The sequence below is a fragment of the Podarcis bocagei genome (genome assembly GCF_964188305.1).
Source record: "Podarcis bocagei genome assembly, chromosome: 10".
Lineage (NCBI taxonomy): Eukaryota > Metazoa > Chordata > Lepidosauria > Squamata > Lacertidae > Podarcis > Podarcis bocagei.
In genome coordinates this window covers 58,322,890-58,347,190 of record NC_138135.1, presented here as the reverse complement: position 1 = coordinate 58,347,190, position 24,301 = coordinate 58,322,890, and the positions used below count along the sequence as shown (strand labels likewise).

General features: G+C 40.7%; 1 protein-coding gene across 2 annotated transcripts in view; it reads right to left on the bottom strand.

Moving 5' to 3' along the window:
- The window catches only part of CFTR (CF transmembrane conductance regulator), a 97,616-nt gene that overhangs the window by 16,849 nt on the left and 56,466 nt on the right, over nucleotides 1–24,301 (bottom strand). For both annotated transcript variants that reach the window (XM_081211412.1, XM_081211413.1), the window contains 8 exons: nucleotides 24,182–24,219; nucleotides 21,754–22,022; nucleotides 19,971–20,050; nucleotides 16,639–16,789; nucleotides 14,730–14,957; nucleotides 12,760–12,860; nucleotides 8,883–9,125; nucleotides 6,899–7,054 (listed from right to left, as the gene is read on the bottom strand). In XM_081211412.1, the coding sequence (XP_081067538.1) occupies nucleotides 6,899–7,054; nucleotides 8,883–9,125; nucleotides 12,760–12,860; nucleotides 14,730–14,957; nucleotides 16,639–16,789; nucleotides 19,971–20,050; nucleotides 21,754–22,022; nucleotides 24,182–24,219 (1,266 nt within the window). The remainder of the gene's footprint in view (nucleotides 1–6,898; nucleotides 7,055–8,882; nucleotides 9,126–12,759; nucleotides 12,861–14,729; nucleotides 14,958–16,638; nucleotides 16,790–19,970; nucleotides 20,051–21,753; nucleotides 22,023–24,181; nucleotides 24,220–24,301) is intronic.

Sequence of the window (24,301 nt, the reverse complement as noted above, 5' to 3'; positions counted from 1 at the left end):
TCACTGTTTTATTGTATTTAAACTATTTGTATTGTATTTGAATTGTTTTTATTGTAAGTTGCTTTGTGGGCCTTTTCTAGGCCCAAGAATCAGCATACAGTGGTACCTCTGATTACTAATGCTTCTGGTTACAAACACTTCAGGTTACGAGCTCTGCTAACCTGGAAGTAGCTGCTCCTGGTTGCGAACTCTGCCCCAGGATGCGAACAGAAATTGTGTGCCAGAGGCGCTTGCGCAATGGGAGGCCCCATTAGCAAAAGTGCACCTCAGGATAAGAACGGTTTCAGCTTAAGAATGTACCTCCAGAACAAATTAAGTGGTACATCGGGTTAAGTACTTAATTGGTTCCGTATGTCCATTCTTAACCTAAAATTGTTCTTAACCTGAAGCACCAATTTAGCTAATGGGGCCTCCTGCTGCCGCCGCACCATGATTTCTGTTCTCATCCTGAAGCAAAGTTCTTAAGCCAAGGTACTATTTCTGGGTTAGCGAAGTCTGTAACCTGAAGCATCTGTAACCTGAAGCGTATGTAACCCGAGATACCACTGTATAAATAAACATATACATAAATATAAAAGATTAAAAAATTAAATTGTGAATCTGACTAAGGGCAGATTCATAACTGTACTTGCCATACCCAAACGTGTCAATTTTGGCATGTCTCATGGTCATTATCAAACGTATCGAGTACATATGGGCTTGTTTGCAGTAACACACTTATCATCCAACCCTAAGTGTGTTTACAGGTCTTATTCTCCAGGATGCCTGCATGGGATTGCAGCCTTAGACTAATGCTCCAGAATTGCTGTCAATTCAGGAGTTACCTGGGAGTAAGTCCCAGTTTACTCCACCAGAACTATTCTGCAGAACATGCTTAGAAATCTAGAAACTGTAGAAGGTACTGTGTGTTGTTTAGTTAGCAATAACTATATCAGGTTCTTTCTCTGTCTTTCAGCAGGTATATTTTTCCCTGGGATGAGAAAAATAACTTCCCTAAGGCAGGGAATGTACATTTCTACTTTTGTTTTCTTATGTGGGGCAGTGGTTTCTTAAAGATGGCGGTGTTATCTGATTTGGGATTAGCTTCTTTAAGATTACTGGGTGTGGTGGCACAAAGGCAAGGGACGAAGCTATGTCTGGCAAACCTCTGTTTACACTTGGTTTGCTGCATATTAAAATAAGGAATTTAAATATTTTGAACTCCTGTGGTGGCAAAGAAAACAGAAGTGAACAAACCAGTTTTCAGTAGCGAAAGGTACCTTCATGGCACAGGTGATACTTCTACACAAAATGCTGCCCACACTAGGTTTTCACGTGCCAATTCAGCTGACTTCCCTAGGAATGCTGCTTCGTTTTGTAAAGTAATTTTCAGAATTAATTTCCTTTAGTTTCTTAATCCGGCCAAATATTTAACTGACATCACACCCTTCAGATCAAAATCCATTAATGAGATACAAGGAAGGGGAAAAAATGAGGAAACTGGAAACTTTACATGCAAACAGACAAAAGCTTGTGAAATCCCAAAATCTCCCTATTTTTTTATATATTGCATAAGGAAACTGCAAATATGGAACAGGATACAACTCCTGTCGGGTTAATTTAGCCGCTGTCTCTTCCATCCTATTCAGACACTATGAGCAACTCTCCCCTAACATAGCATCCATTGTATGCATTCATTGTGGGAACAGGGTATTTGATTTTAATATACTAGCATTTGAGTGAAAATCAAATCTGTGTGTGCTTTTCTTGTGGTCAGAGCTTTTAAAGATCTCTAGATGAATCTGGCAGTCCAAATGACTTCTCTCATCCCTTTTCAGTGTTGTTGCAGCCTCCTGAATGCAACATACATTGGCCTCACAGAGTCATCAGTGGACACTGTCAATTAGCTGTCAAATATGGAGAACACTGAACAGGAACACTACATAACTGGAAATTACAGGTCTTTGGGGATCTGATCTCAACATAGACCAAACATCCCTTGGACACACTGACTCCTATGGGCATTGATGAAAGCATAAGCCAAGAAGTATATTGCAGGATTGATGCCTTACAGGAAGCAATCTAAATACTGGTCCCTTGCCCAACATTTAGAGTTGTTATTGATCTCCCTAGGAGTTCTGCTCGTGGGTATAGGTCAGCAGATGCTTCAGCTCATTGTAATGCTGACTTTTTGTTGCTGTCTTGTTTCCTGCTGGATTTCCTACATTGCAACTGTTCTTGTCACAGGATATATGAATACTATGCAACTGTAATTAAAAGCAGCAACTGTCTATAGGGAGGGAGTTCTTGGTTTGCAGGCGGGTTTTGTTCTTGTTTTTATTATGTATTTTGTGTTGTTTTTTATCTTGCATTTTTACTTTGTGAACTACCCTGTTTAATAATTTTTTAAAAAAACTATACTTCATTTCAACCTTACTTATCACCTCTGTAAACTAATACAGTGGTACCTCGGGTTAAGTACTTAATTCATTTCGGAGGTCTGTTCTTAACCTGAAACTGTTCTTAACCTGAAGCACCACTTTACCTAATGGGGCCTCCTGCCACTGCCGCGCCGCCGGAGCTAATGGGGTCTCCCACCACTGCACAATTTCTGTTCTCATCCTGAAGCAAAGTTCTTAACCTGAGGTACTATTTCTGGGTTAGCGGAGTCTGTAACCTGAAGCGTATGTAACCTGAGGTACCACTGTACATGAATGTGGCCTGAACCTACATATGTTTATCCAGGTCTCATTTAGTTCCCATCTTAACATACACAAATTTACAACCTAATGAGAGGGAGGAGAGTAAGAAGAGGCAGCCCAAGTGTCATAGGCAAGATGGCCAGGATGCTCGCATACAACACCAATCTTGGCTCAACTGCACTGGCTGCCAATTCGTTCCTGGGCCCAAATCAAAGTGCTGGTTTTGATCTATAAAGCCTTAAACGGCCCAGGACCCCAATACCTCAAGGACTGCCTCACTCCATATGAACCAATCCAGACACTACGGTCATAATCTGAGGCCCTTCTTCGTGCCCACAGGAGCTCCTGGGAGTGACAACATGAGAACAGGCCTTTTCTGCAGTGACTCCTCATTTGTGGAATGCCTTCCCCAGGGAGGTTCAGCTGACAAATTCATTATACTCCTATAGGTGCCAGGCAAAAGCATTCCTCTTCAATCAGGCCTTGGGCTGATTAACATCCTATACCCTTTTAAATGTGATTGTGGGAGGGGAATTAATTGTTTTGTTTTGATGTTCTCATTGTGTATTTTTTTGCTGTGAACTGCCCTGAGATCTACAGGTAGGTGAAGGGCAGCTTAATTTTTTGATGATGATGAAGAAGAAGAAAAGGGAAAGGACATGGGTTGATTGCTCAGCTAGCCAAACTGGAATATAAAAATTTAACTTGGGTAACCCATTTAAAAACAGGTTGGAGCAAGGGGGTTTAGTAATGCAGAGTACAGTGGTACATCGGGTTAAGTACTTAATTCGTTCCAGAGGTCTGTACTTAACCTGAAACTGTTCTTAACCTGAAGCACCACTTTAGCTAATGGGGCCTCCTGCTGCCACCGTGCCACCGGAGCGCAATTTCTGTTCTCATCCTGAAGCAAAGTTCTTAATCTGAAGCACTATTTCTGGGTTAGCGGAGTCTGTAACCCGAAGCGTATGTAACCTGAGGTACCACTGTAGAAGGTACTACAAGTTCAACTTCTTGCTACTGCTAGCAAGCTACACATACCCTAAACTGCACTCTTTGATGCTTATAATTTTATCCAAATGGAGTAAGCATTGTCTTGCCACTTGCTCTTCTCAAAGTTTCCCTTTCCCCATTTCACATTATTTTCTAACAGGAGGAAGATGGACCACTAAGAACAATGCTTAGTGTTGCCATGAGACTCCTTTTTCCTTCCTGACAAGGATTTTGTGTCTTTTACAGGCAGTAACACAAGAGGGCCACTAAATTGCAGCTGAACTCCATTTTTTACATATTGAAAGTAGACAGGTATGAAGTTTACATAAGTGATATGAGTAGACTGCGGTTACAGGAAAGTCAGAACAATTCTGAGGCACACAATATTGTCAGTTCCCAGATAGAGATAATTGAAGGTAAATATAAATTATTATCTAAAATGTACAACATATTATTAGAGTGGGACACCAAGGATGAAGAAATAAAAGGGGTAATGACAAGATGGGCAATGGACCTGGGTTATAATATAGAGTACGATAAATGGTGGCAATTATGGACTAGTGGAATGAAGTTCACCGCATGTGTAACACTCAGGGAAAACTTAGAAAAAATGATGTATAGGTGGTACATCACTCCAGCAAAGTTGGGGAAAATGTACAAAACAGGAAATAAGAACTGCTGGAAGTGTAAGATCAAAGAGGGCAATTTTTTCCACATGTGGTGGACATGTGACGAAATGAAGAAATATTGGGAACTTATCTACAACGAGTTAAAAAAAATATTTAAATACACATTCCCTAAAAGACCAGAAGCATTCCTACTAGGAATAGTCGGGGATGAAATCAAAAAAGAAGATAAAGTATTATTTCAGTATGCCATGGCCGCTGCCAGATCGTTAATTGCCCAAAACTGGAAGAATCAAAATATCCCATCGATTAGAGAATGGCAAACAAAATTATTTGAATTTGTTAATCTAGCAAAAATGACACAAAAAATCAGAAACCAAAAGAATGCAAAGTTTATGAATGACTGGAACAAATTTATGACCTACATTGAAGGGAACCATAGAAACTTAAAGACTATAGCAGATTTGGTATAAATCTTACGATGTGTAATTTAGTAACAAGTAAAAGCTGCAGGAGAAATTAAGTATGGATATTAAGAAGCCTGAAAGAGGAAGGGATGGAGGTCGGGAGGGGGAAGAAGAGGGATCTAAGTTTTTAAAGCTATAAGAAAAAATGTGAAGACTAATAATTGGATTAGAAATGGATAAGAATATTATGTTACATCTGAACATTTGTAATCTATCTATTCACTTATCTATTTTGCGCATTTATGATTTTCCTATTTTTTGTAATGGCTGACTTGGTGTTTTTTTCTGTTTTTTGTTCTTTTTTGGGTATGTATATGAAACTTAATAAAAAGAATTTTTTAAAAAAATATTGTCAGTTCCCAGTTCTTTTTAGACACACTGACTGAACTCTAATGCCTTGAAGTGTTGGAGAGCTAATGCCTGCCACTGAGAAGAAATTTATGTTATGTGGAAGTAATTTCCTGGGAGAGCCTAGTGAGGTTTCTTGAAAACCTTCCTGAATGGTTGACCGCTGCAATTAATAGCAGGACTTAGAGGCAGGTCACCTAACGAATTCAACCATCTTCATGATCCAGTGTAAGAAAGCTCCGTGAAGGAAAGAAATCACTGAGAGTAAGCAAGGAAAAACTTATTATTTTTTAAAATGAAATAGTGAACTGGGGGACAGGATGTTACATTTGAACGTAACCTCCAGAGTTTTAACAATAAATTTGCATCTCTTCCGGGGAACAGGGAAAGAGCAAACAAATATTAAAATTTGGTTAGAAGCAGGAACACAAAAGGCTTTCTTTGTTCTGTTGCTTACTTTTAAAAGTGCAGCAGGGGAGGTAGTAGACACACCAATTTATCAGTAACTGAGAACCTTGGAGGAATTACTTTAAATTTCTTGGCAAGTGTTGAATGTGACTATGTTAAGCCAGTTACCATTAGTAAGAAATGAACAGGTATGTTAGCCTGATCACAGAGCAAACACTTCAGTATTTTTATCGAAGAGTGGGTTCTAACGTAGTGTTCCACACAAAAAGTTTGTCATGGAAATGACCAGACTCTGGACTTAAGTGGCCCCTGAGACCTGTGGTGTTGAACCATTTAGAAACAATGACCTCAGCACTAGTAAATTCAAGAGATATGTAAGTAGTAAGTGGACAATTGCCAAGAAAGTCTACCACAGTCACACTTGGCTTCCAAAGAGGAGTTTAAAAAAAGGAAGGGATTGGTAAAAAGGAAGTTGAATAGGAAAGTCAAGATGGTGAAATCTCCCCAGAATGATTGGGGGTGGGTATTCAAAACCACAATAATAGCAGCTTAACTGGAATGCAGACCAGGAGAGGTACCACCCAGGCCAAGAAGATACTGTACCAGCTATTAAGAAGCTAACAGAAGCAAGAAGACTTCCTTCAGAAAACAGAATACTCGCCCATATAAGGAGAGCACAAAAGGAATGCAAGCAGACAATAAGGGATGCAAAAAATAATAATGATAAAAGCATTAACAACAATACTTAAACATTATTTAAATGCATTTGAAGCAGGAAACAAGCCATGGAGGCAGACAGACCTTGGAATGACAAGGGAGATGTGCTAAAGAAGGAAAAGGCAATTGCTGAATTAATCCTTTATTACAATTTCATTGATCTTTGAACCGGATTAACTTTCTTAAGAAAGGCGTATAAGGAACTGAGGTAAATAGCGGTGATAGGAAATTAAGGTGTGGGCCTGTCTGACAAACTAAAAACTAACACATTACTGGGTCCAGATAGGATCCACTCAAGAGTTCTTACAAAACTTAGCTATGAAGTTGCTAATCTTTTAACATAATTCCACCAATGTCTTGGGTAAACAGATACATTTTTACTTCATGACAGAAGCCCAGTATTGTGAGGGTTATCCTTGTGTCCAGGGGGAGGGAATTCCATCACTAGGGTGCCACTACAGAGAAGGCCCTGCAAACAGGGAAGACAAGATTGCACACACGTTCTGTCCTACTCTTAAGTCTTATATCTATCTGGTCTAGTTTTATTTCTTTTCCACTTTTCTAACTTTAAATCAATTTGAAGTTTTGTGCATCAACAAAGTACAATTTTGGGCAGATTGATTTATGTAAAAACTTATTTTACAGGCTAGTGTAAATTTACCTGAGGTATTACACCAAATGCTTTCCTCCACTGCTGCACAGAGACGGTGTTCCAGGAGACACCATCAATTTGAATATCTCCTTCTGTGGTCAAGAGTCTTAAAAAAGCAAAGAGCAGTGTACTTTTCCCTGAGCCAGTTCTTCCTAAAAGACCCACCTGCAATATTTATAAACATAAATTAATGAAGAAACCGCTCTCATAAATTAATCATTTGTGTGCTAGAAATTAACAGAAGAGCAGTTCAGAGAAGAATGTTTTGTGTCGAGATGGGCTTGAAACCATAAATATTAATGTAACAGCAGGAATGTGCACAGCTTCTGATGATATGGTAGAATCTGTCCTTATAACAAGAACATATTTTTGCCCTAGTTTTGCTACCTTCCCCTTGGCATCAAAATTGGGCAAACGTCCAGTCATATGAACCACAGTTCATTCATAGTTCATAGTTCAGACCAGTGCTATTTTACTAGATAAAGAAGAGCCGGAACTCACCATGAACACCTCCCTTTTTCTCTTATAATGGCAATGGTGCCCACCTGAGAGGTGCCGGAACTGAGTTCTGGTGAGTTCCGGCTGGGGGGAAAAAAAACTGCTTCCAACCAAAACTGGAAACTCATTTATTTTATTTTATTTTATTATTATTTTTGAAACTCATTTCTGCAAATATTGTATGTTATTCTGGCACCAAAGTGCCAGCCAGGAGCTTTATCTATCTAAATGATGTTTCTATATAAGTTATTGATTTCCAATAAAATCATTCTGCACTGGCTCCCGGTGGAGTACAGGGTCAGATTTAAGGTGCTTGTTTTGACCTTTAAAGCCCTTCACGGCCTAGGACCCTCGTACCTACGGGACCGCCTCTCCTGGTCTGCCCCACGGAGGACTTTAAGGTCCATAAATAGCAACACCCTAGAGGTCCTGGGCCCTAAGGAAGTCAGATTAGCCTTAACCGGAGCCAGGGCCTTTTCAACACTGGCTCCGACCTGGTGGAATGCTCTGTCTCATGAGACCAGGGCCCTGTGGGATCTGATTTCTTTCTGCAGGGCCTGTAAGACAGAGTTGTTCCACCTGGCCTTTGGCTTTGAATCAGTTTGATTCCCTCCCCCTCTTTCTTTCTCCTTTCTCCTCCTGTGAAGAGGCTGCATCCTAATGTTTCAATGTTGTATTTTAATCTTGTTTTTTAAATTGTATTTTAATCAACTTGTTTTTATTATTGGTTGTTAGCCACCCTGAGCCTGGTCTTTCTTGGCTGGGGAGCGCAGGGTATAAATAAAAATTACTATTACTATTACTATTATTATTATTATTCATAGTGTCATAGGAGAATATCCAGTAGGGGTGTCTCACTCAGACTTCTGCTTACAGAAACAGTCCCCTGTATGCCCCCAAATATGCTATAGAGGGTTGAGGGACAGGAGGGGGGAGGGCAGACAAGAGAAGCCCATTGTATCTGCAGGTGTGATGTTGTATCTCACCCACAATGTTTTCAATTTCAATTTGATATTGTGTAACTAGCACACTACCCTATATTTTTCTTTTCTATGTGCAAACCTATATTCATGAGCAAGGCTTCCCACCGTTCAAGCAGCGAAACAAAGAGACAGTGAAAGCAGGTAAATGTACAGAAATAGGAAATAAAATTTATTTTCTGGATATTTTACCCATCCTCCATGTTTTTACAGCAAATTCTCATTAACTCTGTGCTCTTTCTATGCTCAGCATTTCTAGAAATTGTGGGTTCCTTTTACAAATACCCAGCCAATGGGCTTTCCCTCTGTTTCTGCACAACTCACTGCATATTAAAATAATGTGAATAATTATTGTGAAATGTTCCTACATGATTTACTGCATATTAAAATAACTTGAATATTTATTGTGACGTGCTTCAGGTTAGTAATCAAGTATTACTTTTCTTTTAGGAATAGTGGTGGCACTTGCTTGACAGCGGATTAACTAAAATGAGTTTAATTGAAAACATTCTTACCCTTTGTCCTGGACTTATTGAAAAGGAAATATTTTCGAGTATGGCCAGTCCTCCATCTATGTACTTGGCCGTGAGATTCTTCACTGTCATTTGCCCGCCAGATGGCCAGACAGTCTTTTCCTTTGCATGCCTATTCTCAATTATGAGGGTGCGTGAAAGCTCTCCATTTTTCAAAGACGGTGCAGTTTTGGATTCTTCTGTTGGCATATCAATAAACTTAAATACTCGGCTCACTGACCGCATCTGAAAACCAGACCAAGAACCACTGAAGTCATTTTTTGAAACATCTTTTTTTTTTCACGCATAGCTTGGCACAGAAGAAGACAAACTTCACCCTACTGAGTTTGATGTCAACAAATCAATCTTTACTTTGTAGTGTATAAATTGTGAGGACAAAGTACTTGGTTCTCTGACACTTTATATATATATATATTCCCTATTAATTGTATGTGATAGTGTTAAGATGAGCAGCAGTAGCCTGCTTCTGCCACAGTTAATTCTTTAGCAGGGCTATTCTTAAAAAGAGTTTCTGAAAGACAGTTATTAGTTTATCCTGACCTTTCAGCTCTTAGGACAACAATGGGACTGGTTCACCATGGGAAAGCAAACTTCATGATAAAGAATCTTTGTGCGTTAATGGTGGGAAAGTACTGCAAGTCTTTGTGGTTAACTGGTTGTTTTTCTGCTTGTGTAGCTGTCATGCAGTCAGACTTCGGAAAACACTGTTCCTAAGTCCTGATTGGCACTTTCGATTCATTTACTTTGGTCAGAAAGTTCAAAGAAAGGCCACTCAGTTATCCATATGTTGCTCATACTACTACTGAGTTGTTGCAAGCAAAAAGAATAATAGAAAAAACTTTATTCAAATAAATGAGCTGTGAATGGCTTGCTCATTAACTACCACTAACTGGTAAATGAAAAAATAAAAAAAATTCCTTCCAGTAGCACCTTAAAGACCAACTAAGTTAGTTCTTGGTATGAGCTTTCGTGTGCATGCACACTTCTTCAGATACAACTGGTAAATGAAAAGATAGAATGTAGCTGGGACAAAACCAATCATGTGATGACTGAAATTGTGACTCTGAAGAAGGCAAGAAAGGGAAGAAGCCTTGTTCCCTGTCTATCTAAAAAAAAAAAAAAAAAAAGCTGATTTAATGAAGCTAGGGGAGTGGCAAGAAATAACTAATGTGAATCGAATTTAAAAGGGAAAGGAGTTCAATAAAGTGTTTTGTTTCCCCCCTGAAAGAGACACATCTGAAGTCACAGGGGAGAACAGTAAAGCCTCTCCTCTTCCCAGGAGGGGAGGAGTTGTGAACGGAAGACGATTCCTGCGTCGTGCAGGGGGCGCTCAGCCCCCTGCTTCAACTCCAGGGCTGGCGCGTCACGCCCCTCCCCGGTTGGGCACCCAATAGGGAAGCTCGGCGGGGGCGGGGCTTGCTGCTCAAACGCAGCCGCGCCAGCCATCCCCACCATTGCACACACATTTTCTTTGAGTCACAGGGGAGAACAGTAACATTACTGCTGAAAAGAAAAGAAAGCTGAAGCTGAAGCAAGATCCATGTACATCCAATATTCAAACAGCAAAGGCATGATATAAAATATGACAAATAATAGCAGAAATGCATTTGCAAACACATTTCTAAAGTAAGCAATTAAAGTCACTGGTCTATCATGCAAAGCCAGTTTATTATGAAAAGAATAAACTTCAGTGTGCCTCAGGCTTCTGTCAGAATTGTCTCACTTACAGAATTATAAGGGAAAAGATAATCTAGTTTGTATATGTACCTTGGGAGAAAAGCGATGATAAACCTAGACAGCATCTTAAAAAGCAGACAAGCAGACAACCTTGCCGACAAAGGTCCGTATAGTTAAAGCCATGGTTTTCCCAGTAGTGATGTATGGAAGTGAGAGTTAGACCATAAAGAAGGCTGATCACCGAAGAATTGATGCTTTTCAATTATGGTGCTGGAGGAGACTCTTGAGAGTCCCATGGACTGAAAGAAGATCAAACCTATCCATTCTGAAGCAAATCAGCCCTGAGTGCTCACTGGAAGGACAGATCCTCAAGCTGATGCTCCAATACACCTCATGAGAAGCGAAGACTCCCTGGAAAAGACCCTGATGTTGGAGGGCACAAGGAGAAGGGGACGACAGAGGACGAGATGGTTGGACAGTGTTCTCGAAGCTACTAACATGAGTTTGAACAAACTGTGGGAGGCAGTGGAAGACAGAAGTGCCTGGCGTGCTCTGGTCCATGGGGTCACGAAGAGTCGGACATGACTAAACAACAACAACAATATGTACCTTGGGGGACAGGAGTTTCTCATCTGTCTTGTATTTCTTGTGCTATACTCTGACGTGGTGTTTAGTGGAGTCCTGCTCTGCATATGTAACTCCTTGTGTGATGATGCAGAGGGGGGAAGCAATGTCCCAAAGCAAAAGTATGCACACCAAAACTGCCCTTAAAAACTGATGGAGAAAGGTCACTGATTTAGCAGAGGTCAGCTGAGACCAAGCGAGAGGAATGGGCAGCAGGTTTGAATGAGTGGCGTGTGTTTTTTAAATTGAGGGAATAATTATAACATTCAAAGTACAAAGACAATGTACACAACATATGTATATCTCTGTGGCATGGAAACATCTGCCTAGCTCCAAATCCTTTGCAACAAATTTTGCATCAACCGTTTTCCACTACAACGCTATATTTCCAGTTCATCAGCCTAACATTTTGTAATTGATGAGGAATCCAATATAGCCCGCATATTATGCATTTTTTTCTTTATTCTTGCTTGAAATTATGCAGCACTTTTAACAAATTCTTTGTAAGGACTAATTATCACACCTGAAAATATCATTTGAGCAATTAACTGCAGAGGCCCAGAGGATGTCCTATGTGAAAAAAGACATGCATAAGATTTTACAGGGCATTTAGATACTTCCTCATGAGCTCATGGAATTTGAAAGCAAATGAAATCCAAATGAAATCCAAATGAAATCCAAATGAAAATGTTCATGGGGGAAATAATTAATTCCTTTTTTTCTCCCCAGAAGCTATGTAGATCTGTGAATGGCCAACACCATTAAATGAGATAGACAGCAACAGTGGAGTAATTTGATGACAAAGGCTGTAGCATATTATGCACTTCTAGTAGATTTTTCCTGAAATTAATATTTAGTGTCTGTATTAATATTCAGTACCCTTCAGCCAATGTGATAGTCCTCTTTCTGAACACCATTTGAGTCTGCAATTTGAGAAGTCTCCCTGCTGGCATGCAATCTAGGAGTGCCAGAAGCAAGTAGCAATTGCAATGCTAGGGTGGCAATTTGAAAAACACGGAAAGGAAGAAAATGCTAATGTAACAGATGCTTGGAAAGGGGTGGTAGGTGGGGAGGAAAGTAAGAGTGGAAAAAATGTTGTCATCAGAATTATTGGGGCAAAGCTATGAAATAGAACATATCATTATGCAATACAGATCTGCAAAATATGCAGCTGTAATGTTATAAAGATTTCTAAAGGAGATAAGTGGAAACATAAAATAAATAAACAGCAAGAGTGTTGGCTGAAGGCAAAATTATGAGGGCTGAACAATGGAAAGTGTGTACTAAACTGACAAAAAAAGAAGGGTTAAGTAAATGTTTGCCATAACAAAAAGAGAGAGAAAATAATGGAGAGCCATTGAAAGAGCTTGACAGTCCAAGATTGGGCCTCTAGAAGAACTATACCCAATGATAACTGAATTATGGGTGAATTATTAGCAAATATTTACAAGTACAAGCATATTTATAACTGTACACTCTACAGCCAAAGTAATACATTTTATGAACATGTAAAAATCAAATTGAAATCTCATTTTCAATTAATTCTCATGGTTCTTACCAGACTGTCTACATCTATACTTGAGTTCACGGCCCACTGCAAGGTTCCCATAATATTCATGGCTAGTGTAAGAATAATGCCAACTGTTCCTTCCCCGTTACCTGCAAGTACGAAGACACATTTTAAAAACCTGTATGTAGAGGGGCAGTTACATAAGTGATGCAATAATAGATCCATGCCCAAATACAAAAGGTGAGAAATGCACAGATTAGTACTGTAAGGAGGAACAAGCTAAGCCAAAATGCACTATAGTACAGTATGAGGCACTGATAAGGGATGGATGAACCAGTCTAAATTTGGTTCACAACAACTGCACATGCAACCAGTAGACAGATAGTCTGTTCCAGATCTCAGGAGGTTATTTTTTTTAAGTACAGTACAGTGATACCTCGGGCTAAGAACTTAATTCGTTCTGGAGGTCCGTTCTTAACCTGAAACTGTTCTTAACCTGAGGTACCACTTTAGCTAATGGGGTCTTCGGCCACCGCCGTGCAATTTCTGTTATTATCCTGAAGTAAAGTTCTTAACCATTTCTGGGTTAGCGGAGTCTGTAACCTGAAGCATCTGTAACCTGAAGCGTCTGTAACCCGAGGTACCACTGTATGCACTTTTTTAAAAAGAAAGACCTCTAGAAAGGTGAATGCGTTACAAATTAGCTGTGAAGCTCCTGGGAGGATATAACATGATGGCATGCTGTCCCTCCTTTGGAATTTATATGGAAAGCTTCCCTCGCCTCCCTCTTAAGTAAAACTGAGGGAGGGATTATGCAACATCACATCCAGACCTTCCAGGGGGTTTTGCAGCCCTGTCTGCAGCTCATCTGCCTTTCCAGCAGTTCCAAGCTGTTGGAATTTAAAGTGGTACCTTGCTTGTCGAACTTAATCCATTCCATGAGTCTGTTCAACTCCCAAAACAGTTCGAAAACCAAGGCGTGGCTTCCGATTGGCTGCAGGAGCTTCCTGCGCTCAATTGGAAGCAGCGTTGGATGTTTGGCTTCCAAAAAAAACATTTGCAAACTGGAACACTCACTTCCAGCTTTGCGGTGTTTGGGAGCCAAGCCGTTTGACTACCAAGGTACCACTGTATAAGGAAATGAAAGGAAAGGCAGCCCTTGAATGACCTTATGGAATTCAGATGGAGTTTGAATCCCGAAGTACAGTGGTACCTCGGGTTACATACGCTTCAGGTTACATACGCTTCAGGTTAAAAACTCCGCTAACCCAGAAATATTACCTCAGGTTAAGAACTTTGCTTCAGGATGAGAACAGATGAGAACGGTGGTGGTGCAGCGGCAGCAGGAGGCCCCATTAGCTAAAGTGGTCTTCAGGTTAAGAACAGTTTCAGGTTAAGAACGGACCTCCAGAACAAATTAAATACTTAACCCGATGTACCACTGTAAACCTTGTCCAACCTGCACATTAATTGGTGGGTGACAAATTTGGCAAGTTCACTTTGGAATGAAGACCACCCCAGTTTCCATGAGCATCTCTAGCACAGATGCCAACCTACTTTAGCTGTCTGTGGGCAATGCACTGGACCAAGGCTGTGGAAACTCAGACCGAGGAGCCTAATGTTCTGTCTGGACTTCAGGGTTCTTCTAAGCTTTGTCTCTTCCCAAGACACACAACTCACTCGCTCTGCTCCACACTACTTTCTAATTCTTTTGCAAATGTGACCCTGAACTGCGATAACGCCTCTTGCTTGCATGGGTGGAGATGGAGAAGTGTAGAAAAATAATTTCGCACTGCTGGAATGTGGCCTGCTGTACAAAGGTGAAAATCACTTCCATTGGTCAAGCCCACTTCTGTCTCTTGACCCCGGCACATCAGATGTTAAAAGGCCTTTAGGACGTGTGGACAGTATTATGGAGACTGGAAGAAGTACTGGATGCAACCTAGTTAAGGTCTGAATATGCAGCAAAACCTCTTCTTTTTTAACCTCATTTTAGTATAGAAAGCAAAGCTACGTACCTGTAGTTAAAATAGAAACAAAGGTCACAATGGTGAAAAAGACAACAAAAATCATTTCTATCCTCATCTGGAACCAACGTAATGTAGACAGATAAAGGAACCAGTTCGCCGTGTGCAAGTTCAGGGCTTTATGAAATAACGTCTCAAAATAAGGTTGCCGTCCAAAAGCTCTGAGTGTCCAAAGCCCCTTTAAGCTTGTAACAAGATGTGTGAAAATTGGACTTCTTGCTATAAACAATGCAAATTGAAAATAATAAGAGTTTTAGTACTTTCCAGAAATGAACTGGGTCTTTTTTAAAAACAACAACACAAAGATAACAAATACATTTTCCATTAGGCATATTCTTGCCTTCTTTTATAGCACTACATCATGTCAAAGAACATTCAGAACAGCATTTCACAGATTGCGAATATCTACTCTCCATTCCTTGATATCAGTCTGTATATATCTGCAACTGCTACAAGTTGTGTGGTTGCACGTCGAACAAAAGAAAAACCTGCATATCTAATTTGCTTATTCTTCAAGGGTTCCTAGTATCTTGGTGCCATTTGCCATCTTTCACCTAGCCCTGTGCCCTTTAAAGGCTCAATTGAATCCATGGGCTTAAATGCGAACCACATGATTTTGGCTGCCGTGAGTAAAAGTGAGTTTCTTGAAACCAAATTCAAGGAGCTCAACTGATCCGTTTGAATCTCCAAAGCTTTTAGAAGCATCCTTCAAAGTGTGCTTCTATGCAAGAAAAATAGTAAGCTAGTGTTATGTAGAGTTAACCTCTCCAACAGTTTATTTTCCATAAAGGAAAGTGACCCCCTTTATGAAACAACAGATGTCTTATTTGTCAACTGCTCAGCACAATGCCAGGCTCTCCTTTTTCCTGCAGTATAACCTCTTATACACAGATATGCTCCCAGGCTTCAAGAAAAACCTCTGCCCTTCAGAATCTGCCTCTCAAGGCACAGTTCTCCTACTAGGGCAGGGTTGGGGTACCTATGGCTCTCTAGAAGTTGTTAGACTTAAGATTATGAAAATGGTAGCTCAGAAAGATCTGCAGAGCAACAACTTCCCATCTCCATACTACACGCTGCTTTTTGAGATGCATAAGACATCTCTTTTTTATCAAATATTTATTAACTTTTCCAAATTTATACAGAAAAGAGACAAGAAACAAAAATAAAAACACAGAATTCAAAATACAAAAATACAAAAATTAAAAAAACACATATAAATTCATTCACCCATTTTCTTAAACTTATTTCTCGGACCTCCTCATACCTCCCCTTTTTGTATTCCAATTTCAATTAATCATTCAGCAAATCCTCATCTTCAATTTTCACTTAATTTTACACCTTACTTCTTCTTTTTCCCCCAATTATCTTAATCATTACAGCTAATAACCACTTAACTTCAGTCCAGCATCAATCTAACATTCACCAATTGATGCATAAGACATCTCAAAGGCACTGGACTTAGGTCACAATAGTAAGGAGCAGCAAAACCCTACTAATAACAATGCACAAATTATGAATAAATCCAAAAGCTACTAAATGGACAAATTTAAGGAATTTTGGATTTACTAAAATGGTAAGGATGTTGAACGTTCCTAACCAGCTTGCCTCCCTAATAAAAAGTAAGTTGTCTCTCGATACATATCCATTCCATATGCCAAATCTTGTAACACTCTGTTGTGCTGCAGTTATGCTCATAACATTTCCCCCTCTGCAAAGCAGAGCACTTTATTGTCTGCTCCCGAGCTTTCACTGAATGTCTTTACAGGGGTGCATTCTGTCCTCAGACTTTGGAATTTTGCATTGGGAAATTAGAGGGAGCTGGAGGAAAAGTGAAATGGTAAATCTCTATTCAGTTTATTTTTGTATCTTTTAGGAATCTACCAATTTTTGCCAGCCATACCTTCAGATTCCAGTTGTTTCAGCTGCTGAGAAGTGTGCAGGAAGTATGCTCTTAACATAACAAAGGCTCCTATCACAGGCACAGATGCCAGGAAGATGTAGGGTTGTATGACTGATACTACTGCTATAGCACCAATCACAATGAGCATTAACTGCAGGATGAAAGAAAAATGCTATTGACACAGTAAACGTCCCCTCTACGTTACAAATTCCAAATTGGTGATTTAATTTCCCCAGAGGAGGTATTAGCATATATATTTCAAACATCCCAGCAGTGTCTTCCCAACAAGGGTTTGCATCTGAGAACAAAAAGAAACTGATAGTATTTGGAGCTAAAGGTCTTGGAAATTAATAAGTGGTTTCATGATTTGCTAAATCAAGCACTCATTTAACAGTGGCCTGGAAGACATCACAGTGTTTTTCAAATGCACACCTGTACAATTATCAAAATAAGATGCAGATTCTTTCGTACAATTTTCATGGAACACTGTCAATTCATGGATATAGATATGAAAATTGTTCTATGACGATGCAAAATGCATATCTTTTTTGCATAATATTATCATGAACAAGGCTCTAGATTTTGCTTGGATTTTGCTTTCTGGTGGAACTACCGTATTTTTCGCTCTATAACATGCACCCGACCATAACACGCACATAGTTTTTAGAGGAGGAAAATCCGTAGGCATGCCACCCATAGGCATTTCCTCCATAGCACGCACAGACATTTCCCCTTACTTTCTAGGAGGAAAAAAGTGAGTGTTATGGTGCAAAAAATACGGTATTTATTCTGCGTCACCCCATGGAGATTTGTCTTTATCAGGAACACATAACATCAGAACATTACTCAGGATAATCACAGACAATCATCTGAGGCCCTTCTTTGTGTGCCTCCTCCATGAGAGGTCCAGAGAGCGGCAACATGAGAAAGGGGCCTTCTCTGAGGTAGCTCCCCACTTGTGGAATACTCTCATTAGGGAAGCTTGCCTGGCGCTGCCATTACATACCTTCAGGCAAAAACACTCCTCTTCTCTTTGTCTAATTAAACAATCTATGGCCCTTTAAACAATGGGGGGCTATTATTTTTGTTTGTTACTATGGTATGTATTTCTGTGTTTTTATATTGTAAATCATTCTGTGATCTCAGATGAAGGGCAGTATAGGAAATTAATCATTATTAATAATAATAATGGTAATAATTGAAGAGAAAAAACTGCCTCAAGGCTCATCAGCAAAGGACTTGATATCTTATAACAACTTGGTCAAAAAATGCAGAAACGATTCTAATAATGCTAAAGCTAACATGGAATCATAGGACTGTAGAATTGGAAGGGACCCCAACGGTCATTGTCCAACCCCCTGAATTGGCAGGAATCCCAGCTAAAGCATTCATGACAGATGGCCATACAACCTGTGCTTAAAAGCCTCCAAGTAAGGAGTTGATACTTACTGTGGATCTATCACAGCGAGTAATTCAATGATTACTTGAAAGCTTCAAGTTTTATCACCAACAGTGGATGGCATGGTGGGCCTGCACTGCTCACCTGACCTCGATCCACTTCAGCCACCGCAGCACCCCAGGACAGAGAGAAGAAGGAATGTCATGACAGTGTGGTGTAGTGCAAACATGATGGCAGGAATGCCAGAATGGCTCTGCCATTGTGTTTGTGCCACGCCAACCTCACCACCACCACCACTGGACCCCTCTGTGCTGGTAAGCTGCAGTGACTCAGCCACACAGAGGTCAGATGTAGACCCAACACACCATCCACTAATGTTTATCACCAAGTTGGTTTACTGGGAAATCTTAACATGGTCACCAACGTTGGGTGACTGGAAGCTCTTCCATTTATGAAATGGGTCAGCCTCAACCACACATTGTATCTCCTGAAATGCCGCAATTTGGAGGCCAAAAGCTTGACAAACCATGGAAATAGAACTTGCATTTTATGCCTTGGAAGGAAACGGACTCACCTGTCAAAGTCATAGGGTTTAGCATTACTTTTGCAAATTCCAAATTCATATATGATTTTTTTGTTTAACACCAGTTTTTTCTAGGTGGCTGGTTTATGAAAATAAAGCCATTGTGGAACAAAGATCTGTAAAAAAATGTATGTCCTATCCATATATTGGATAGCTCAGTATCCATTATTGTCATGTGAAGCGTTCTTGGCTGGTTATTATTTTACGAACTATGTTAAGCTATCTAGGCAGTGAAGAAGGAGGAGAAAGAGTATGGAAATCATAATGCAGGGTTGAATGGTCATCACAGTTTTAACTAAGAATTTAAGAAAGGAATTTTGATTCAGCTAAAATATGCATCTTTATGAACATGGGAAGAACCCTACTGAATCAAACCATCTAATCTACCATCCTGAGAATAAACAGATGCTTCCAGGAAGCCCACTACCAGTACAGTGAGCTCCTCCCTCCCTGTTGCCCCAACAACTGCTGTTGAGTGGCATAGATTGCATATAGCTATCACGACTGTCACAGAATTCCCCTTTTAAGGCCATCTGATGTACTGGTCATTGCCACGTCTCGGGTCAGATAAACCCTGCACACTGATTACGTATTATGTAAATAAGGATTTTATTTGGTCTATCCTGAATTTGCCACCACTCAGTTTAATTGGATTTTTCAACCCAAGTCTCTCTCTGGGTGTGCATGCACACACATATCACAGAATTGTAGGGTTATAGATTTGGAAGGGACCCTGCGGATCATCTAGCCCAACCCCCTGAAATGCAGGAATATGCAGCTGTTCCTTACGGGGATCGGACCTGCAACCTTGGCATCATCAGAAGGCCTTGTACACCTTCTTCTGGCAACTCCTGCAGCCAAGCTGGAGGCAAATGTACTGCTCTGTTTTGGAGCCCATCAGTGAGGCCAAGAGGGGAGTACTGTCATCTGGGCAGTCCAAGACTTCCATACACATTGCCCAGGCTTGCACCCCAGGAAGGTCACATTGGTTTTGCTAAACAGCGGTTTGACTTCACCCCCAGAGACGCACTCCATTGTCTCTTGAGATGCCAACAAGGAAGCCAGGAGGAGGATGGAGTAAGCAGCTGAGCTAAGAGCCTCATGCACAAGAAGGAAAGAGCAGAGAAACATAAATGGGAGAAAAGAAGAGTCATAAAGGCACAGACTGGGTGGCAAAACATTGAAAGGAAGCTTTATGTACACAAACATTATGAGCACTCATTTATTCTTGTTGCTTCTTATTATTCATTAGTCTCTTTTTATTTTCTGATCTTCGTAAGTGATGGCCAGAAAACCAGAAAACAAACCACTGTCAGCCACTCTGCAAAATATATATTTATTTTCACAAACCTGGATGAAGTCAAATATTGTAAGTGGTAGTAGGTCATCCAATATTGCTATATCCTTTGAGAATCTGTTAAGTATTCCACCTACAGGTTGAAGAAAATGAAATGATATAAGAGGAGGAGATTATTCCTAATATGAGCAAAGTTTATTAATATATCAACTATACATATAACCTTTCTTAGTAGTAATAATTTCTTAAGTACTTAAAAAAAAATTGTGTGAAGTTTTGGAGAAAATTTAGCACTGAACTGAAACCTACCATAAAAAGACATTTGTTTTCATATAGACAGCAGAACTTTGGCACAAGGAGACTGGTCTGAATGATCTACAGTATAAGTAAAATTTTACAAAGGACTGCCTATGTCACATTATATCATATATATGTTGGTAAAGAGGCATGCAGGCCTGTAGCCCAATGCATTACTGTCCACTCAGCATAACATTAAGAAAATGCACTGTTTGTATAGGGGAACATGATCGCATAAGCAAAAACAAAGTAAAATAAGGCAGCTGGAGTAATGGAGCATAAATAACTACCGTATTTTTCCGTGTATAAGACGCCCCGATGTATAAGACGCCCCCTAATTTGGGATACTCCAAATTAAGAAAACATCCCTCAGCACTACCTGTGTATAAGACGAGCCCCAATTTTAAACCTAATTTTTTGGTTAAGAAACCTAGTCTTATACATGGAAAAATACGGTGCTTATTATGCACTTGGGAATGGGCCATAGTTCCCCCACCCCGGTATAAACGGAGTAACTGGAGAGAAAAGTGACTGGTTTGGTAAGGCACAATCCAAATCCCAGGTCTGCCACGCTAGAGGGGGCTCGGATGAGGTGGTGATGTCCTTCTGCCCTGTACATGTGTTAAAAGTCTTATCCTCTTTTTTACCTGGCTGCTCTAATTTAAAAGTTGCTACCCTAATAGTGGACAATGACCCTCCTTTGCTCCCCTAAATTAGTTTTTTCTGGAGTTGTACTCTGCCTATCCTAAACATGTTTATTCAGAGGTCATCTCTTTTGACTCGAGCAATGGTTAAATTCAAACTCGGTGTTGTTTAGGACAACTCTCGGAAGTTACACTGCATTCAACAAGGCTTCCTCTCAGATGTGCGCTGACCTAAATAGCTTTCAACCCAAGTACCGCATTCTAGAGCATGGGTAGGCAAACTAAGGCCCGGGGGCCGGATCTGGCCCAATCGCCTTCTAAATCCAGGCGGACAGTCTGGAAATCCGCATGTTTTTACATGAGTAGAATGTGCCCTTTTATTTAAAACGCATCTTTGGGTTATTTGTGGGGCCTGCCTGGTGTTTTTACATGAGTAGAATGTGTGCTTTTACAGTGGTACCTCAGGTTAAGTACTTAATTCGTTCCGGAGGTCCGTTCTTAACCTGAAACTGTTCTTAACCTGAAGCACCACTTTAGCTAATGCTGCTGCCACACCGCCGGAGCACGATTTCTGTTCTCATCCAGAAGCAAAGTTCTTAACCTGAGGTAATATTTCTGGGTTAGCGGAGTCTGTAACCTGAAGCGTATGTAACCTGAAGTGTATGTAACCCGAGGTACCACTGTATTTAAAATGCATCTCTAGGTTATTTGTGGGGCATAGGAATTGGTTCATTTGGGGGGGGTTCAAAATATAGTCCGGCCCCCCACAAGGTCTGAGGGACAGTGGACCGGCCCCCTGCTGAAAAAGTTTGTTGACCCCTGTAATCTAGAGTAACTGAGAGGAAGCTGATGGGCGAGGTGACATGTGCCACATAGGGAGTGAGATGGTCTATACCTGCTTTCAGTGTGTTGAAGGAAGACATGGGTGCCTGAAGGATGGCGTGCAGCATCTTGCGGTGAAGGGTTTTAGAAACTGAGATGAGAGTATGCACCAGGGGTAGGCCTCGAAAGAGGCCCAAGGCAAGTAAGGTATCAGCCACTCCCACATAAATGTAGAAGATGTAATAGCCGCTAGTCTCTGTAATGATGACTGCATAGCCCTCCACGTCTCGGGAGGAAGCATTTCTTGCCTGTGTTGCATTTGAGCTATCTGAAACAGACAACCTATTGAAAACAAAACAAAGCATAGACTATGATCAATACAGGTCTGAGTTAATTCTTTGTTCTAAAGTTGGGGGCAGAAATCGGAACTTCTGATCTACAGAAAATGTAAAATGAATATTTGGTAAAACTGTAATAATAATAATAATAATAATAATAATAATAATAATAATAATAATAATAATAATATTTCTTTATATCCAGCCCTCCCCAGCCAAAGCCGGGCTCAGAGCGGCTAACAACAGGAAAAATAGCACAATTTACATAAAATCACTGTCTATTAATTGAAATACATTCTAAAATCAATTCAGAATCAAATTAATGGCAACCATTGGGCTAGAGTTCTGTGAGGATTACAGCAGGAGAGAGGGGGTCAGACTATGCCTTGGCCAAATGCCTGGTGGAACAGCTCTGTCTTGCAGGTCCTGCAGAAAGATGTCAAGTCCCACAAGGCCCTAGTCTCTTGTGACAGAGCGTTCCACCAGATCGGGGCCACAATCGAAAAAGCCCTGGCTCTGGTTGAGGCCAACCTAACTTCCCTGTAATTTGCAATAGTGGTGAGGAGAATGTCGATTTCAAAGGAAAGTGTTTTAAGTTTTCGCTATGGCAAAGTATATTCATGCTCACTTGTCTCTGTGTGAGAAAGGCAGAGAAGGGATTGGGTATCAATAAAAAGGTATGCAGCGTTGCAAGCCCCACCCACATTTGGCTCTGCCAATCATTTGCTGTGACTCCCAATTGATATTTCCCATGGGTCAAAAAATCTTCACAGAAAAAGAAAGATTAGACATGATAATAAATTTCATATAAGGCAAGGGTGCTTTGAAAATGGTTGCCTTGTACACTGCTGGTTCAGAAAACTAGCTTATTGATAAGCATTTGCTAAGGGGCGTGGTTGGCACTGTGGGTTAAACCACAGAGCCTAGGACTTGCCGATCAGAAGGTCGGCAGTTCAAATCCCCGTGACGGGGTGAGCTCCCGTTGCTCGGTCCCTGCTCCTGCCCACCTAGCAGTTTGAAAGCACGTCACAGTGCAAGTAGATAAATAGGTACCGCTCCGGCGGGAAGGTAAACGGCATTTCCGTGCGTTGCTCTGGTTTGCCAGAAGCTGTAGGCTGGCTCCCTTGGCCAATAAAGCGAGATGAGCACCGCAACCCCAGAGTCGGTCACGACTGGACCTAATGGTCAGGGATCCCTTTACCTTTACCTAAGCATTTGCTAAAAATGCAGGTACATCAAAAAATGTTGATCAATGTTAGAACTATAGTAAATATTTGTTGGCATCCATCTGTCTCAAGAGACAATGGAGTGCACCTCTGGGGGTGAAATCAAGCTGCTGGAGAATCACAGCGCCTGCTGTGGCTGCAGAGGCCAGTAACTTGGAACTGCTGCCTCCTGTATTGTTTTTGTGGTGTTAGCAGCACTGAGGTAACCACTCTGAGGCGCAAGCCTGGACATTATGTATGGAGGTCCTGGGCTGTCCAGACAACAGGACCTCCCACCCACTCTTGGCCTTGCAGTTGCTGTCCAAAGGAAAGACAAGAGATATGTTTGGCACCAGCTTGGCTGCAGGAGTTGCTGGAAGGAGGAGTGCAAGACACCATCCCACTGTCTTAGGGACTCCACTCCAGAGTGTAGGGTTTGCTCCTTCTTCCAAAGATGTCTCGAAAGACGGGGAAAATGGTTTTTCCCCTCTAGGTTTATTCCCAAAGCCTTTCTCACAAATGAGTAGAGCTGCAGGGCAGCAAAGGTTTAGGATCAGAGCTTTCCTTCTCCTAGCTGGGCTACCTCCCCAGATTGCCAAGCTATAGTAAACAACTAATAACTACTACTACTGCTGCTAATAATAATAATAATAAATTTTATTTATACCCTGCCCTCCCCGGCCAGAGCCGGGCTCAGGGCTGCTAACATCAATAAAATTTCAGTAAAAACATAATAAGGAAAAAAAGAGAAAGAAAAAAACAATTTAAAATACAGGTTAAAATGCAATTTAAAATGCAGCCTCATTTTAAAAGTCAAAACTATAAGAGGAGAGAAACATAAGGGTCAGACTGAGTCCAAATCAAAGGCCAGGCAGAACAGCTCTGTCTTGCAGGCCCTGCGGAAAGAGGTCAAGTATATTTTATATACTTAAAATAATATAATACAATAAACACTCACTTATTGATAATCAATACTCCAGCAAGAGAAGCCGCCACCTGCAAATAAGAAACACATAGTTAATTGTCTGTCATCATCATTTCCTGTTATTATCTTGCTCTTTTTCCAAGAAGTCCAAGG